Raw genomic sequence first — 17551 nt, forward strand, 5'->3', positions numbered from 1 at the left:
CTGTACCTCACTAACGCCGCTGCAGTAATATAATCTTGTCGAATAATTCCATAAAACTTCTTGTTATTTTGAAGTTAGTACTCTCTTCCCCTAGGTACGCTATCTATATGATTGAAGCTTACATACGCCGGTAAGAAATGATTGTAAAGGACAGGTGTGTGTGAGTAATAATAAACTATTGCGGTAGGGCAATATTTACATTTATTATTAATGACAATATCTTATTCTAACATTCTGTATTTCATTGAAGCCCACAATGTCGACATCCACCTCAATATTATTACAATCACTCAACTCAATAACTCGCTCAATATTATCAATTACATTTGTTACTATACTACACCTTAGTAATAAATAAATTAGAACATCTCCGAGTGAAAAAAATATGTTATTCGGCAGTAGTTTTGTCTTAGCAACGCGATAATAGAGTTCGTATTCATTATTGAGTTTCATAATAATTGTCACCGGAAGATACCAACATCCGCAAGATTCTAAACGAAGGATAAATTGTATATGTATTTTACGCCCATCTCTTCGTAAAACAACAACTTGTTATTTTCTGGTGACATAATCATAAGATCAGTGATTTTTGAAATGTGTTCAAATTACCAGTAATACTGCTTGTTTTAGTATCATCACATTTGCAAAGACGAAGAACATTAGTATAAATCTAGCAATATTCACAGAGAACATTGTCATAGTTATTTACTAAGTTACTACATTTGAATCTAACAAAGAAGTCTAGTTTGGTAGCTAAATTATTATCATTCATTACATCAATGAATGAATTGCCCCCCCTTTGAAAGAATACTAAAACAGTTTTTAAGTAGTTAGCAAGAGCTGGTAGTAGATCACTTAACTCAAAGTATAAACTAAAAATTTGGTGTCATAATATGAATTTTTATTTACACTTTTAACTGTAGTTAGAGGCAAGAGAACTTTGCCAAGCAGAGTTGATGACTAACGAATGTAAACCGGTTGATGCGAGTGCCAATTGAACATAAACAATAGTTTACTAATCTCGTGTTCATCAAAATGACATCAACATTTAGACTAAATTTATGATGCTATGTACAAGGTGGAAATATGAATTTCTGAAATTGGGTCAGTATCGAATGATAGGTACAAAATTGTTCTATTCCACAGGAAGGTAGACATTTCTTGTTAGTTGAAGAAATATCGCCCCATTGCAATGAATTAGAGAAACAAGGACTTGTTGATGATGAATTTAGTTATTGATGTAACTTTTATGTTTTGGAAATATAAAAAGCAATGAAAATTTTCTTTATATTAATTAAGAAAATTGCTAGTCGTTATACGACATACACTACCTAAAAAAATACAAAATTACGAAATACTTGCGCATTCAAAATTCTGAATCCTAAGGCCTTCCTTCTATTGAGTTTTCTTACAGCTGATCTCGTTCACACATACAAAACCACATCATATTCATACTTGTACGAATCCTCGAGAAACATACTTTAAATCTATACCCCTAGAATGATTTTATAATACACAATGTTCTTCGAAAATGTAGACAATTTTGATATTTATCATGACAGGACTAAGCTATGTTGAATCTAGTGAAAATAAGGCTCTTACAGACTAAAATATTTGATCTTGATAGCTTACTCAGCAATACTCATAGATTTATTTCACAGATTTACACATATTTGGTGAACAAAATGCACTTTAGTCATAATATTAAACTGTGGTAGTATAAATGTTCACATGGAACGTTTCCATGATGTTCATTATGTTTGGAGCAGAGTCATGTGGAATGCGACTCTTGCATCACTCGAGGTCACTCAAGTAATATGTACATATTGGGAGAGCCTTGCGTGGCTGTGGAAGACCAGCGTCGCAGGGCCACTGGCGTCAGTCCCGCAGCACGGGCTTAGGGCGGCGGCAGCAGCGGCACCTCAGGGTACGACGCCTCCGGGTCTTCCTCTGAAGAATGACCGCTGGTATATGAAGTGCGGCCACTCTTTTCCCTCAGTCAGTATCTGTTTGATAAAACATTAATTATTTCCGCCCGTTTCCTGAGGAAACTTCTGCACATGGATTAAAAGCTATATTACTGCCAAGTTTCATCAAAATAACAAACATTCATACAAACTTTCGCATTTGAAATAGAAGGATAGTATCTTATTCAAGCTGTCCTCACAGTTTCACTCTGTTCCCAGTGTATTAATGAAGGGTAGGAAAGCTATCACATAATATTACATTGTTCTATTTTAACAAGTAAATTACTTTCAAGAATCATTAAATATTTTCAGCAGATTTTGCATGAAAGAGTAACAAACATTCACACTTCTGTGCATAACAAAATGTGATATTGTTGTTCAAAAATGTCTATGAAAGTAACAAAAGGCTGTAAACACGTCTAGTTGTGATACTTACTTCCTAAAGTTATCATCTCTCTCGGAGTCGGCGTATGGCGCCCAGTGCGTTGGCGTCGCCTCGCCATCGTCGCGCTCCGCGTTTGTGCTCGAACCTAACATATCACCAACATGTATTATTTTTATTTATATATTTAATACTCTATCCTGGAAGCCGACCCCAACGTAGTTGGGAAAAAGGCTCGGTGGATGATGATATTTAATACTCTATGCACAATGCATGCATACCAGACAAGGTTTTCTGTCAACCTTTGGATGGTGGAGAAATAACCGTAGTTGGTGCAACACTTGTTATGCTAAAAATCATTCCCTATTTGGCTAATTCTTTATAGCAGCTAAGTCAGTTGCTGCATATTATATTGGATATTTCGTAGACATCCATGATTTGCTCTCATGTTTGTGAAGATACAAGCTTCCGCCCGTGGTTTGTCCCTCGTCCCATTTTTGCGTGAAAGGGTAACAAACATACACACATCCTCATAAACTTTTGTATTGTATTAGTAAGCGGTAAAAAGCCCCATGACTACTTTTTGATAGATTTGTAAGCTATGGTTGCTTTGTTGCAAGTAATGTCATTAATAAATGCTTTTCTGTTTTCTGTCAAGTTTTCTTCACAATACATGAAGTTAATTTCAGTTATGATTATACTAGCTGTTTCAAGTTTACTAAATAGTGTGAATTTTAACATAACATCTTGTTGCTTATGTCCTATCAAATACTATCGAGATTGAATGATGATGGGTGAGGAAGTTAATGTTCAGCTGGGAAGATATTTACCTATATGATGAGTAGAAGCCGCGGTGGTGGTAACAGGCGTGATAGACAGGTGCGGTCCGTCCGTCATGGTCTCGTGTTGTGCTGCAGGCGGCGGGAGGCGGCGGGGGGCAGAACATAAGCAAGGTCAGTAAGTGTCAGCGGATGCAGTCTCAAGCCACACACCACAGGTTAGTTTAGCTTACGGATAATATAGTTTACCTAAGGACGGCTCGGCCGGTGCGGGGGCTACCAGCGAGACGGATAACTGTGGCAACTTGGTCAGCAAATCTGAAAGGGTGCGGGCGCCGACGGGGATTGTGTATACATGTTTTGTGATATTTACATTTTACCTTACAAGGCTGATAGTTTAAACGAGTATTTGTGGTCATCTGGTTGGCACCTGTGTCGATGGGTTAAGACAGTGGCGACGTACCTATGTGGTGCGAGGTGGTGCTGGGCGGCGCGACGGGCGTGATGGAGAGGTGCGGGCGCTCGGGCGCGGGCTCGGGCGCGGGCGGCGACGCGGGCGCGGGCGGCGACGGCGAGTCCAGCGAGATCACGCCGCACGCCGCGCCCGCCACGCCCGGCGACCGGTACCCGCTCGACGACACCGCCTCCGCCGCTACCGAGCAAATAGATTCATCAACATATCGAATGAAATCAAACTATGGAAAGGACCCAACAGGTACAAAGTTCTGCAAGGTTTATACTGTTCCTCACTTCCGGCAGGCCGGAGTGAACCATGACGAGGGACAGGTCACCCACACCGCCTCCGGCTTGCCTTCATTGGCTGTCCAGAGAGGAGATGCTAGAGTAGAGTTGTTAGCTCTGTTTGGGGAGTGAATGACTTATGGTAAGTAGCTAATGGACTGGTACTGTTGGACCTCAAGAGGTAACCTCACCATTCATCCACTCGCATCCCCATTGTCCATTTGTTGTGATTTAGAGACTAATTCCTAAAGGAGCTGTGAACTGGTAAGTAGCCACCTGCGGGCAGGTAAACTAGTCTCCGCAGTTACATCCATCTGAATCCACTAACATCCCATCAGAATAACCCAAGTTTCATTCCATAGTTAATTGATTGTTCTTGATATAAAATCTTGTTCTCTCATGGCTTCGCTTCATTAGATTTTTGATCACGCCTAGTATTTTTGGAGCTTTATATACATACTTTAAATTAGCTGTGTTCAGAACCAACCTAATCGACAAATATTTAAATATTGAACTGCTACTCACCACTAGACGAAGAGTAATTATCATCGCTTTTGACGCTGGACTCTGAGGCGGGCGGCGTGGGCTTGGGCTGCGGCACCTTGCGCTTGAGCGGCAGCTCGTCGTCGGAGTCGGAGGTGAGGTCCACCATGACGTCGGCGGAGCGCGGCGCGCGGGCCTCGCCCACCGCCGCGCGCTTGGCGCTGCCCGCTGCCCCGCCGCTCTCCACTGGGATCACTTCTGTGGGGAGGTACAAGCTTTAGGAAAAGGCTAGTGGAGTTTGAAATAACACTTCAAGTTTATAAAAGTAGCTACATGTCTTATTATTATAACTGTCCCTCGACGGGCCTGCTAGAAGAGATTTCTTAAGAAATAAGTAGTGCCTTTATGCTTGACTGTTCAGTTTTCTTCTCGTATCGTCAATTGTGTACACAGACTGTTACTGAGTGAGTGTGACAATCCTATGCCCAATCTCAGTTGAAAGAGATTGTTGATGTTCAAATAATAGATAAAGTTTTGTACACACATTGTGCCTTAAAGATTTAAAAAGCGCTTTTATGTTCAACGCACCAACATAGTTGTTATCTTCGGTGGACTTATTTGTCTTCCAACACTATAAAACTATAACAGAGACAAAATAAATATATCACAATTCATTTTTTTACAACCTTAAAAAATGGACCACAGACCAAAAGCTAAGTTCCTAACTTAGGCACCAACTATCTACATAAAGTATTGATAACTGACCAAGATCATCAGAGATGAGCGTGACAGGCTCTGCGGCGGGCTGCTGCAGCTGCGGCGCCCGCGCGGGCTGCGCGTGCGCCGACCAGTTGCCGTCCGCGTGCAGCTGGATCTCGTTGCAGTCGCCCGACAGCCGCGGCGATGTCAACACCTCTTGGAAGTACCTGGTTAAGCAGGCGTACTTATTAACAAACTTTTGTACTCATTATTTTGTGATGCATTGTTCGGAAAAATCTTGTTCAAGACTCCAATTGGATCAAGAAAGTAAAATTACCTGCTAACAAAAGTCAGCTCTTACAAAAATTAGGTATGTATGGATAAAATCCTGACGGCGGTTTCACTGGTTACTGATAAAGTATAAGTAAGTTATTTCTGTTGGATAAGTTTCTGATTGTTATAGGCTATCAGAGACTTATTAGCTAGAAGTAACTGGTGAAACTGGCCATGAAAAGATTTTAATAGTACCAAGTGAAACTGCAGTTTTGTTTTGGATCATTATAATTATCACAATGAGGAGGGCACTTAAAAAAATCTCATTATTAAATAAAATCATTATCATCTTACCCATCAACGACCAGGGAGTCATAAGGCGCGGGTCGGTCACACACGGGACACAGCCACGTGGGCTTGCGCTCGTTCATCTGCAGGAACAGCGAGGCGTCGAAGCACTGCAGGTGCGGGCAGTTGGCTGGACGGCACGGACATGACATACGCATCTTGCCGAGAGGACACATGAGGGAGACGCGTAGGGATGTCGTGGCGATTTCGCTGTCGTAGTCCTCTGATAGCTTCTCTTTGACTGGGGGGAAATTTGTTTTATAAGAACACTTCTGAAGAAAGCTATATATTATAGTAAATGGCAATTTACATACAAGCAGTTTCAGGTGTTACATATACCGGCACGGATCTTGAAAGCTCAACCGAAGAGTGAGTATTCGTTTAACCATACCGCCAAAGGGACCAAATAACTCAATTTTGCTTAGTGAAAGTCAGCGCTCAAGATTCGTGCCTATTGTTGTAAGTATTATTAATATAAGGCTCCGAATGTTGCTAATGTAGTAGCTACAAAATCTGAATATATTGCAAAACAATATAGTGAGTACTTACTGAGTGACCGCGTATAATCCGGATTCTTAGTTCCCTTATTCTTCAGCCTCTGCAGCAGCTCAGCAGAAGTGAGCTTGCGCACCATGAACACGCTGAGCACGTACGCGCGCGTAAAGTCGGCCGCCCACGTCACTTGTATGGTGTTCGCGACGGTGGGAGACAGCTTAACTAGTGAGGAGATGTTCACTGGGCGCGGAGGCCGCTTTGGTTCCGGAGTCGGCTTGTTGGTTGGTATTGGGTTCTGTGTAAAAAGTTTTGTAGTTAGGTGGAATTTAGTTTTGAAGCATTTTGTTTACGTTATAGTTCGGCCATTCAGAGAATGCGTTCCTGACACGTCGCGATTGAACTGACGACGTAATAACATTCATTGATTATTGATATAATAATGTTGTTTTAATGCTCCTCAATTGTTAAAACGGTAAACAACCAGCAAAAATATTTTTATCGTAACTGCAACGCCATTGCAAAGTTACGTCGTCAGTTCAATCGCGACGTGTCAGGAACGCATTCTCTGAATGGCCGAACTATAGTAGCGCGTACACGCTCGGTTTAGTCTACACGCGATAAACACCATGTTCGCGCTGGATTCGCACATGGCTGCTATAGAATAAAGTAATGTGGGATTATCGATAATCTTACTAATTTTCAATCTCCGCTAGTTTTAAGTTTAGTAACCCAGTTGATTTTCCGGTTACATACATCAAACTATGATGAGTTTGGGAGTTTAGTCCTAGGAACCTAATTAAGGTACATCATTGTAAATGGGAATGGGATATACACAGTATATAAGCATACTCACTGGTAGTGGACACATTTTGTTATTAACTTTCACGTTAACACTAGGCGGGAAGTGGTCCTCTTGTTCACACGACGTTTCTAGAAGACAAAACCTGAGTTGTGCCTGTTGACAAAGGATTTATGTTATGACTCCAATTTGTCCATAATCCATATTACACATGAAATAAAAACTATACAGTCAACCTATTCTTGTCACTTGTGTCACAATAAAACACACAATATTTTTGTGATGAAAGGTATGATATTTTGTTTCTGTAGATATAGACTAATCTGGTGTCTTTAATGTAAATGTTGTGTTTACCCTTAATTGGCATGCATTATAGAATTATTAGAATAGAACTTAAGATTTATGTATTGTGTATGTGCAGGCCCGCCGCTAGCTGTTTGTTCGCCCGCGTGCAAAACTGATTATGCCGCCCTAAGACTACATGTTTTGTCAAAAAATATATAGGGGGCGGGAGGTCCAGGGGATCCGGAATATGTTTTGAAAGAAGTGGCCCCTATGTTTTGAAAGATTGTGATTAATAGGTAGGTACCAACATATGTATATCAAAGTGCTTAGAATAGATTATGGGTAACTTAAACTAACGAACTTAAATATCAATAACAATTTTTAAATTCAGTCAAAATGTTATTTATTTACGGTTTCCCGTTGAAAAAGTCAACGCATAAGACACTCTCCATATGTAAAGAATGCGCGAGCGAAGCGAGCGCGAAAGTCTAAGGGTACAAAACAAATAAAAACCACTGTAAATTAACAAAGCAAAGTCAAAAAGTAAGATACGTACAGAAATGAAGTGCAAATGTATATCAAGTCGCGAGCGAAGCGAGCCCGATTTTTTCATCATATACAGAAATGAAGTGCAAATGTGTATGAAGTCGCGAGCGAAGCGAGCGCGATTTTTTCCTTAGATTTTTCATGAAGTAAACATATCATGAAAAGCCAAAGTTTTCAAAGTTTTGATTTGATTTGATTTGATTTGCTATAACGGACGTACGCGAAAAAAGATTTTTCGGAATTGAATGCCTCAACTATTAAACAAAGATAAATTGTGATATCTGACATGGAGGACACGCGAATTTTTTTGGGGATTCAAAGGGTGAACCCGTCAAAATTGATAGGAGACGACCAAAGCTAGGGCGGCTTTTTCTGAAATTTTATTACTAACTAGCTGATCCCGCGAACTTCGTATCGTTCAAACCTTCCCTGGACCTCAACAGACATTTTAAAACCAAAATCAGCTCAATCGGCCCAGCCGTTCTCGAGTTTTAATCAGACTAACGAACAACAGTTCATTTTTATTTATATAGACTACTCATCTATTTTTAGTAAAAATATTTTTATTACGTAATTGTGGTTTAATTTTGCCGCCCCTTAAATAGTGCTGCCCGGGGAATTTGCCTCTCCAGCCCTCCCCTCTACGCTACGCTAATGGTTGATCTTAAATCGTTTTAATAATTTTTAATTTTGAAAAAGATCTTTCAACAGATGTTACTGAAACCGGCAGTGTAAGTAATATTCTTAGCACTATTGCTGTGTTCGAAAATATTGAAATCAAATCATTGGTAAAAAGATGTTGTATTTTTTTAATATTAATTGATAAGTCGCTTGATTTGCCGCCCCCTAGGACGTGCCGCCCGCGTGCGGTGCACGCCTTGCACGCCCGCTTACGGCGGGCCTGTGTATGTGTATGCATATACTGTAGGTGAATCTAATCTAATATATAAATATTTTGTTTTAAAATCTGTAGACTTTTGATGTTTGTTTCAATTATGAACTGCACTCACCTGTATGACATAATCGAGTTTATTGCTGGTGCCAACGAGATCCTTCCCCGAGGCGATCTCAGTGGCTTGCTGCGGCGTGAGATGGAACACATACGTGCCTTCTTGCATGCGACCTGCTTGCATCGGCATCATTGTCGATGGCTTCATCAGTTCCGCTAGCACGTCGTAAAACGGCAGTCTGGAGAACGAAACCATTTTGTAATATTCTATTTTATTTTATTAAAAGTAATAGTCTATTTCGCGGATTGATCGACCATGAGGTAACGATAAGGTAAAATCTTTAAACTATGCTCAGAAAAAACAGTTACCTAATTTCTTCATTAAAACCGACGCCTGTGTATTTCTCAGACTAGTAAATCGCATAAACGAAAATGTAATAGATCAGTGTATAAAACTAGTTGGATTGTTATTGGAACCTAGCTTAACCAGTAGTTTATGAAAAAATACTACATACATACTCAGTCGAAAACTGGACTTTCTTTTTTGAAATCGGTTAAAATTTTATTGGGCTTGCGTTATTTTGAAACCCTAGGCATGCCACTGGATGTCTCGGTCGGTCCGTGACCATTAAGTCATGACGAGTTCTTCCCTGTTTCCGAATGCACGATCACGATCTTTATGGGTAGTCAGAAGCCAGTCTTACCAAGGGGTGTTGGGAAGCCCAGTTAACTGGGTTAAGGATGTCAAATCGGCAGTTACTACTTGTAAAACACCGGTTCTCAGCTGCATGTGATTAGATTGGAAGCCAACTCCAACATAGTTGGGAAAAGGTGAGGTTAGAGACGATGATGACTCTACTAATAAAAGTTAATTGGGTGCAATATTACGAAATAAGAATGAGGCAAAGAACATACTAGAAAAGACTGATTAAAAAGGTTTGTTCCCACTAGTTCTACTGCTTAGTTCTACCGTAGAACTAATGGGAACTTTTTTTCCCACTAGTTCTACTATTTGAGGTGTAACAAAATAGTAGAACTAGTGGGAATTATGGTTTTTATTGGTATTCCCACTAGTTCCACTGAACATTTGCAGTAGAACTAATGGGACATTTTGTTCTACTAGACAGAAGAAGTACAGTCGACGGCCTGGGTGGTTATCTGTAGTTGCGATTTTTTTCAGAGCTCAAAATCGATAACAGTCAGAATAACTTAGATTTTTTTCATGAATTTCAACAAAAATTAAATGTTTTTCATTATAAAAGTACTTGGACAGCAGACATGAAGAGGAGCTATAGTTCGGCCATTCAGAGAATGCGTTCCTGACACGTCGCGATTGAACTGACGACGTAACTTTGCAATGGCGTTGCAGTTACGATAAAAATATTTTTGCTGGTTGTTTACCGTTTTAACAATTGAGGAGCATTAAAACAACATTATTATATCAATAATCAATGAATGTTATAATTTTGTGCCAAACTGAGTGTCAAATAACTTGGTAAACAATATTTTTCTAAATCTATACTGCGCTATTACAAGGTTATGTCAGCGGTTTATATTTTGTAGTGCTGTGCTAAAAATAACAGGCAAGTATCGTAATCTGTTCTTATACAGTTATAATATAAAATAATACGTTTTGATTTTCTTTTTAAGAACTGGAAAATAATGGACTATAAGACTTAATTATAACGTTTATGAAATATAAAAATAAAACTATGACCAAACCGCATTTTTATACTTAGATTAAAAATGGTAACCCCAAATGGCGTTATGGGCCGCCATTTTGTGACGCTAAAACAGTCGTCCGTTGTCGTTTCGTGCGCATAGACCACGTTTTTCAAGTGTTTTCGATCTGTTTTTATTTGATTACCCGGCTTTTGTTAGACCGAGATATCAGGATTGATTCTGTTATTGATAATAATATAATTATACATGTAGGCGAAGATGATGATGAAGACACCACCTCCTCAAGCAAATCGGAGTCTGATTAATATTCTGTTCGCACATTCAATTCAATGTACTTGTAACAAAGAATAAATAAAACAATTTTATTATATGAATATTACCTTTTTTTGGTTTCCACTTAAATAACTAAAATATAAAACAAATGATTCCGCCAATTTAAAACGAAAATAATCTTAAAATAATGCGGCGGTTCATTTTCAAGGAACGGTAACGAACTCAGTGTTATGTTGTGCCCATCACTAGTCGTGACTAACTGATAGGTGTCAGGAACGCATTCTCTGAACGGCCGAAGTATAGGTGGTGTTTAAAATCAGACATTGATATTCATCTACAACACTACTAAATCAAAGACATTGTTTATAATAATACACATTGAATAGAAATGTAAGTAAACAATAACGCAAAAATAAAATTATAAATTTTAAAAACCCCCGACCCAAAAAAGCACGCAATTATTATGACAAAAGGTTAAAAACGCTAAACCCTATAAAAAGCAAAAAATAACTTTTAACACTACGTAAGTACCAACTAAAGCATGTCAGACTAAACTAAATTTTGTCGTGTCGGGGGACCGCTCTAATTTATTAGCTTAACGTTAGAAGTAATTATATACTACTACATTATATATACTTCTTATAACTTTTTATATAATTTTGTTTAGATACGTGTTTTTTTTATACGAATGTTGTAATTAAGTAGGTATCATTTGATTAATGTAGTATTTTTAAAGGTAAAAAGCGGTCCCCCGACACGTCAAAATTTAGTTTAGTCTGACATGCTTTAGTTGGTACTTACGTAGTGTTAAAAGTTATTTTTTGCTTTTTATAGGGTTTAGCGTTTTTAACCTTTTGTCATAATAATTGCGTGCTTTTTTGGGTCGGGGGTTTTTTAAAATTTATAAATTTATTTTATTTCATGCTTTTTGAAGGAGCTCCTTAATTTTTCCTTCTTTCATTAAATTTCTTTTATTTTAAGATGTGGTCGCTATATGCGATCTCGGCCAAAGGAAGCTGTTTAACAATCCTCATGACAAACTGGCTCTGGGAGAATTGCACAGATTGAGAAACAATAAAGATTAACCTTTGGTCATTTTAGACTTTCAGCAAAAATACATATAAATCGGTTTATCCGTTTCATTCCGGCATTCCAGGGTTTCATCCGCCACATCCTATTTCCAGCATCAGGTTCTAGTCAATTAGAAAAATGAAGAGAGCTAGTCAAGACAAATTCAACGAGCCCAAACTCGATGGGTTTACTAAAAGGCAGTTCAGGGTTACGTCTCCTATCTTCGTGTCCTAACAGCAGACCAGCTCAGTGGTTCCAGAAGACATTAGTGTTTCAAATTTCTGATCCCACATATGCTTGCAAGTAAACTGAGCGTGTAACATTCCTATCACACCTAACAAACGAGCTGATGACCTTGAAGACCTGAACCGATTTCCACCAAACATAGCTAAGAACACTCCCGAATGACATACCTTTCAAACAAAAAAAACCGCATTACAATCGGATCATCCGTTTGGGAGCTACGATGCCACATACACACACACACACGCACACACACAGACACGTCAAACTTATAACACCCCGTCGTTTTTGCGTCGGGGGTTAAAAATTACTTTGAAGAGACTGACTATTTGAACTGCAGCCCTATGATTTAGGCAAAAAAATAACAAATAAAAATAATCGTTTAAAAAAACACAATAATTCGGACATTTACCGTCGTACCACAAAAAAATTTAAACGTCTGTTGAACACTTGTATAAATGACAAACGACGTTGAAATAAGGTCCCTTTTGTAGCCACACTTTTTTAGACAAGTGTTCAACAGATGTTTAACTTTTTGTATTAATACTGTTAGTTTCAAACACAACACTCACATCAAACTAACAAAATCAAAATCAAAAAATCTAAAATCATTTATTCAAACTTGGCTGCAAGACAGCACTTTTTGAACGCTAGGTTTATTGTAAATTACAATAGACAGCCCCCAAAACGCCCGCCCTTCACCACTTCCTATGTGTTTTTGCTGGGAAGAAGAAGTGGCGCAACAAACTCCCCAGCAACACAATGTCTGTCTGTAGGTTAGAAGAACCTTTTAACTAAACTAACTTTAGTGTGTTTTTTTTTTAATCAATGTGTCAAATATAATAAAATAAAATTTTATAACACCTCCACCTGTTTAAAATCAGAAGAACAAAAAGATTAACTAGCTCCTCTTCATTTCTGCTATCCTAGTACTTTTATAAAGAAAAACATTAGATTTTTGTTGAAAGTAATGAAAAAAATCTAAGTTATTCTGCCTGCTATCGATTTTGAGCTCCAAAAAAAATCACAACTATCGGCCGTCGACTGTATTTCTTCTGTCTAGTAGAACAAAATTATGTCCCATTAGTTCTACTGCCAATGTTCAGTGGAACTAGTGGGAATACCAATAAAAACCATAATTCCCACTAGTTCTACTATTTTGTTACACCTCAAATAGTAGAACTAGTGGGAAAAAAAGTTCCCATTAGTTCTACGGTAGAACTAAGCAGTAGAACTAGTGGGAACAAACCATTAAAAATAGGTTTTGCTATGACCAGTGTTGGCAGATAAAACATAATGCCAGTTTTGAGGATGAATCATTATAATATTAATCAAAATATTTGCCGTTTGCCGCGGATTCACCTGAGCCTCGGAGGCACTTCTGTGCGTAGCTGGATAAAATGTAGCAAATGCTACTCGGAAATAGTGTGGCTTTCAAACAGCGAAATAATTTTTCAAATCGGTTCAGTAGTTTCGGAGAATTTAGGGTACAAGCAAACAAAACAATATTTCCTCTTTGTTATATTAGTATAGATAGATAAGATATAGATTACAGTGTTACAGATTACTTACTTCCTAAACTTAACGTCGGGGTGCACGGGGAAGGGCGCGAGCGGCGCGGTGGGCGAGGGCGAAGGCATCGGCGCCAGAGTGCCGCCGCCCCCGCCGCCGTACCCGTGGTACATACTACTCGGGTATATCGGCTGACGACTCTGAAAGGTAACAACCTGTTTTACCATGCTACTAAAAGTAGGATATAGGATACTTCGGCTAAGTTTTGAAGCCATCGTGAAGTCATAGTTACTTGTTTTAAGCATCAAACTCGCAAAGCATCTCTGCACAGCTTGTACAATTTATGTGTTGTGGAAATTGTATGGTTGTTGCGATATCATGATCTTGCTTAGAAATATCCGAAAAGGATAATATGAATCATATTTTTGGTAAGGGATCCATAGAATCGTCAAATTGAAGTACATAAGTGTATATTTTCATGAGAAGGAACCTATACTCCGCTTAATCAATTTATTGGAAGTCGTGAAGAAGTTATTACCGTGACAGGCATGGCTTGTGAGCGCGAGTCCTGTGTGTTGTACCCGCTGACGGCGGGGTGCTGGTACAGGGCCCGCGAGCCCGGCAGTGCGGGCGCCAGCGGGTCCTTGCCCTGCGACCCGCTGCCGGGCCCCACGCCGCCCGACGGCAGGGCCTGATTGTTCCTACAAAACCATCAGCATTTACACAAATGCCACAAAATACTCATCACAGACACATGTGGACACTATATCAGAGATCAAACATCATGCAACAAATAACTATACATTGGTCAGTAACATTAAACTTTATTGCTAACAATTTTCCGTTCATAACAAGAACCATCACCCAAAGCCCCAAGACTCATGCTTCAGCTGTCTTCGCCTCTCCACAAGTACAGGACAGCAGTAGCAGACTGTAACGACCACGGTGACTGCTGGACAGAGGGGTATCATGCTAGCAGCTATGTTTGAGGCAAACGCGACAAGAACTGAAACTTGCCTAGTTTGATTGTAGGGCCTTTGTGAGCGGTGACCGTTCTCAGTGGTTTTGAGCCGCGATCTAAGTTCGGAAGAAGTTCCATTTTCGGCGGGCGCACTGGTGGCCGCGCTTCCTACCCTCGCTGAAGATCGTGTTTTAACCATTGTTGACGAACGACCATCTCATGTCAACTGAAATTCATGAGTCCAAAAATGGACAAACTATCATCAATAAACTGTATTAAACTGAAGAGATTTCTGGAAAATTTCTTCTATGTTGCAAATGGCGCCACGCGGACTTTTCCTTATTTCTCTTACTTAATAGACTGGAAACTGACAGGGAAAGGGGCAACAACTACTGAACATCTGCAATTGAATAATTATCCATTTAGTCATCAATGGTTAAAACATGTCTTACAGCTTTAATTTTACAACTAGATAAACCATAACAGCACTTAAACTAAGAAATTGTTTTAATACAATTGTTGGTGATCCTTTAGATAATAATTTGACAAATTATTCCACTGCAGCTGTGAACGAGCATCGCTAAGGAGAGAAAAGTCATTAACAATTTGTTATCATGAGAAACCCACACGTGTTCAGGGGCACAAACTGTAGGTAAGAGAAATAAGGGGTGTCCTGTTTATGAAATTTTCCAGAATATTGGCAGCAACATTATTAGATAATATAGTAAACAGAGGAAACAGGAACACACCAAATATAACATAATTCATTTTAGGATGAAACTATATCTTTGTGTATCATTAACATACTAGTTTTAATTCACAACAGTATGATTGGTAAACAGTCATAGCATTATTTCATGGTCATCTTAACTTTTAACTGTTTGTGGATGCAATGCTAGTGTTTATCAACAAACCAAAGCAGACACAAAGTATCTAATTACAACTATTTGGCAATGGAAATATATTCAAAGTGATATGGTTGAAACTCTCTTAGATATTGATAAAGTACCAGAGTCCCGGGAACCCCTGCAACCACCTATAAAAAATCGATAATGGCCTACGCATTTCGTACGCTCATTAAGTGAAGTTAACTTTCGCTATGTTATTCCTTAACACCAAATACCCATATCAGCCTCTTGTAAGAAGTAATTCAGTCTTTAAGCGCCCTTGACTAAGCCCAACGAGTACATTTTAATTACAAAAACCACGTTAATAAACTAGGTTGGAAAATACAGTTAAATTTCAAAAATACCCGGCAAATACCGGAAAATACTGAAATGGTATCTAGTTTCTATAAACCACTGGCTTACTAACTTTTATATTAAAAGCTACATCGTTAACTAACAACAATAATACGAGCTAAAAGAAAACGTACACAAATGTTAAACAATATGGTTGTCACCATCCGAAATCAAACTTTACTCACCATGATATCGCGTTACCGTAATCGTAATATCTACTCATATTAAATCTAATTAATAAAAATTACACTGACATCTAATTACAATTTTCAATATTTACGTGTTTTTCACTAAACGCCATAACTTGACGCTTGCGACTACACGGCCGCCACGTTGACCATAGACTAAATATTCTTTCCTGTCATGTGTACAAATCTTTAGGAAATTTCTACAATTTGTTCACTGGATTTTGGGTTAAATAATGTTTTATTACATTAGATTTTTTAATTATACTCATTAAAAAAATACCTAGAAAGAGAAATAATAAAAAAATACCAAAAAAATCTTCAGTGTAAACAGATGCATTACATTTTTAATAATTAATAAAATAAGGGTCTGTATACACAAATAGAACCATCAGCACGTGAAACGCAGTTCCGTTTCCTAGTTTTGTGTGCTGTGCAATATTTCGTTTGGATATTTCCAGTTGATTGCGGGGAACATTTTATGATGTTATAACATTCTTAAACATAATTATTTTATGATAAACAAAGACTACTCTTAAAGCACAGTAACAAAATTAAAATAAGTATAAACTTTAGTTAATTTTTGCTTATTTATGGCGAATTTACTGCGTTTGTATTATAATTTTCCATAAGAGTCAACTTTGGTTTCAACATTTCAAGCTTTTCATTATTCTTTTGATTTTGTAAGGGAGTGAACACGCTGAAAAAGAAACTCTAAACGAGTGACAACAACTTCTGTATGTAGAAACGGCAGATTTTTTAAATTATTGAATATGCCGTAGGTAGGACGTAAGCTAAACTGAACCCCAAAATGAAATAATGTTGTTGGAGCGTTCTAAATAATAGTAAAAGTAACTAAGTATAGGGGACCCATGAATCCATAGTAGGGGCACAGAATATCATCATCATAATAATATTGGCAAGAGCCTCGACCAACACCTCAGGAGGCTCTCGTTGGGCGGCTGGATCAAGGGATTGATTCAGAAGGCAGTACTCCTTGATACGGCGCGTATTGTGAGGAGGTTTCTGTCTCTGGGACCCTAACCACCGGTACCTTGGACCCTGTGCCCGATATCGGTGGCCATCTATTTTTTATATTTTTAAATGTTTTTTTTTTTTATTTTTTTTTTTCTAATATTTAAAAATATAAATGATAAGTTGAAAGATAAATAAATGCACTAAAGTTGGCTTAAATAATTGAATATTATTAAATTAAATTATTTGTGACTACTTTTGTACTTTCAACGGAAACGAATTATATCGTTAGTTTCGAAGCCTCAAATCCTCTTCAAATAATAAATTCATGATATCCTAAAAAAAATCATCTGTAACCAAAGTAGTAATCGAATCACTATATAGCAGATAAGTTTTAAGAGCATTAAATGAAGAATTAACTGCCTGCCACCCTGTGATAAATGCATGCTTTCCACACGTAGCGTAGTTTCCACATCTTTTGGGAAACGTATCCGAACGTGATATGTTCGGAAACAGGGTTCAGCCTTTTTTTTCAAATATTGTGTTTTTTTAAAACCTTTTATAATTAAACTCATGAATTATTCAAAAGGATTTTTTGTTTAAAGGTAACTAAATACTTTAACAAAAACTTTTTGTTTCTTATAATATTAACACTATAATC

The 17551-nt window shown here is 38.2% G+C and overlaps 1 protein-coding gene across 7 annotated transcripts; it reads right to left on the reverse strand.

Annotated features, from left to right (window-relative positions):
* Nucleotides 1-183: 183 nt before the first annotated feature.
* On the reverse strand, nucleotides 184-16082 carry LOC124638115 (E3 SUMO-protein ligase PIAS3). 7 transcript variants are annotated; one of them, XM_047174966.1, is made up of 15 exons: nucleotides 15916-16067; nucleotides 14546-14715; nucleotides 14067-14229; nucleotides 13589-13728; nucleotides 8808-8985; nucleotides 7021-7122; nucleotides 6222-6462; nucleotides 5679-5913; nucleotides 5118-5278; nucleotides 4395-4610; nucleotides 3592-3780; nucleotides 3378-3446; nucleotides 3180-3260; nucleotides 2404-2497; nucleotides 184-2006 (listed from the first exon to the last, which is right to left on the reverse strand). In XM_047174966.1, exons 2-15 carry the CDS (start codon nucleotides 14686-14688, stop codon nucleotides 2000-2002), a joined length of 2019 nt encoding a protein of 672 aa, XP_047030922.1. In that variant the 5' UTR covers nucleotides 14689-14715; nucleotides 15916-16067; the 3' UTR covers nucleotides 184-1999. The 7 variants fall into 7 exon arrangements, with proteins under 7 accessions (XP_047030922.1, XP_047030926.1, XP_047030925.1 ...); XM_047174970.1 differs by lacking the exon at nucleotides 14546-14715 and having other exon boundaries at nucleotides 15916-16082; XM_047174969.1 differs by lacking the exon at nucleotides 3378-3446 and having other exon boundaries at nucleotides 15916-16073.
* Nucleotides 16083-17551: the final 1469 nt, after the last annotated feature.

The sequence above is a fragment of the Helicoverpa zea genome, chromosome 17 (genome assembly GCF_022581195.2).
Source record: "Helicoverpa zea isolate HzStark_Cry1AcR chromosome 17, ilHelZeax1.1, whole genome shotgun sequence".
Taxonomy (NCBI): Eukaryota; Metazoa; Arthropoda; class Insecta; order Lepidoptera; family Noctuidae; genus Helicoverpa; species Helicoverpa zea.

Bases quoted from the DNA above. Each gene is read 5' to 3' on its own strand.
- LOC124638115 (XM_047174966.1), bottom strand. From the start codon at position 14,688: ATGGTTAAAACACGATCTTCAGCGAGGGTAGGAAGCGCGGCCACCAGT. The intron at 5,279-5,678 runs GTAAGATGATAA...CTGCTTAACCAG, and splicing joins GACTCCCTGGTCGTTGATGG to GTACTTCCAAGAGGTGTTGA. The intron at 3,261-3,377 runs GTAAACTATATT...CGCCGCCTGCAG, and splicing joins ACCGGCCGAGCCGTCCTTAG to CACAACACGAGACCATGACG.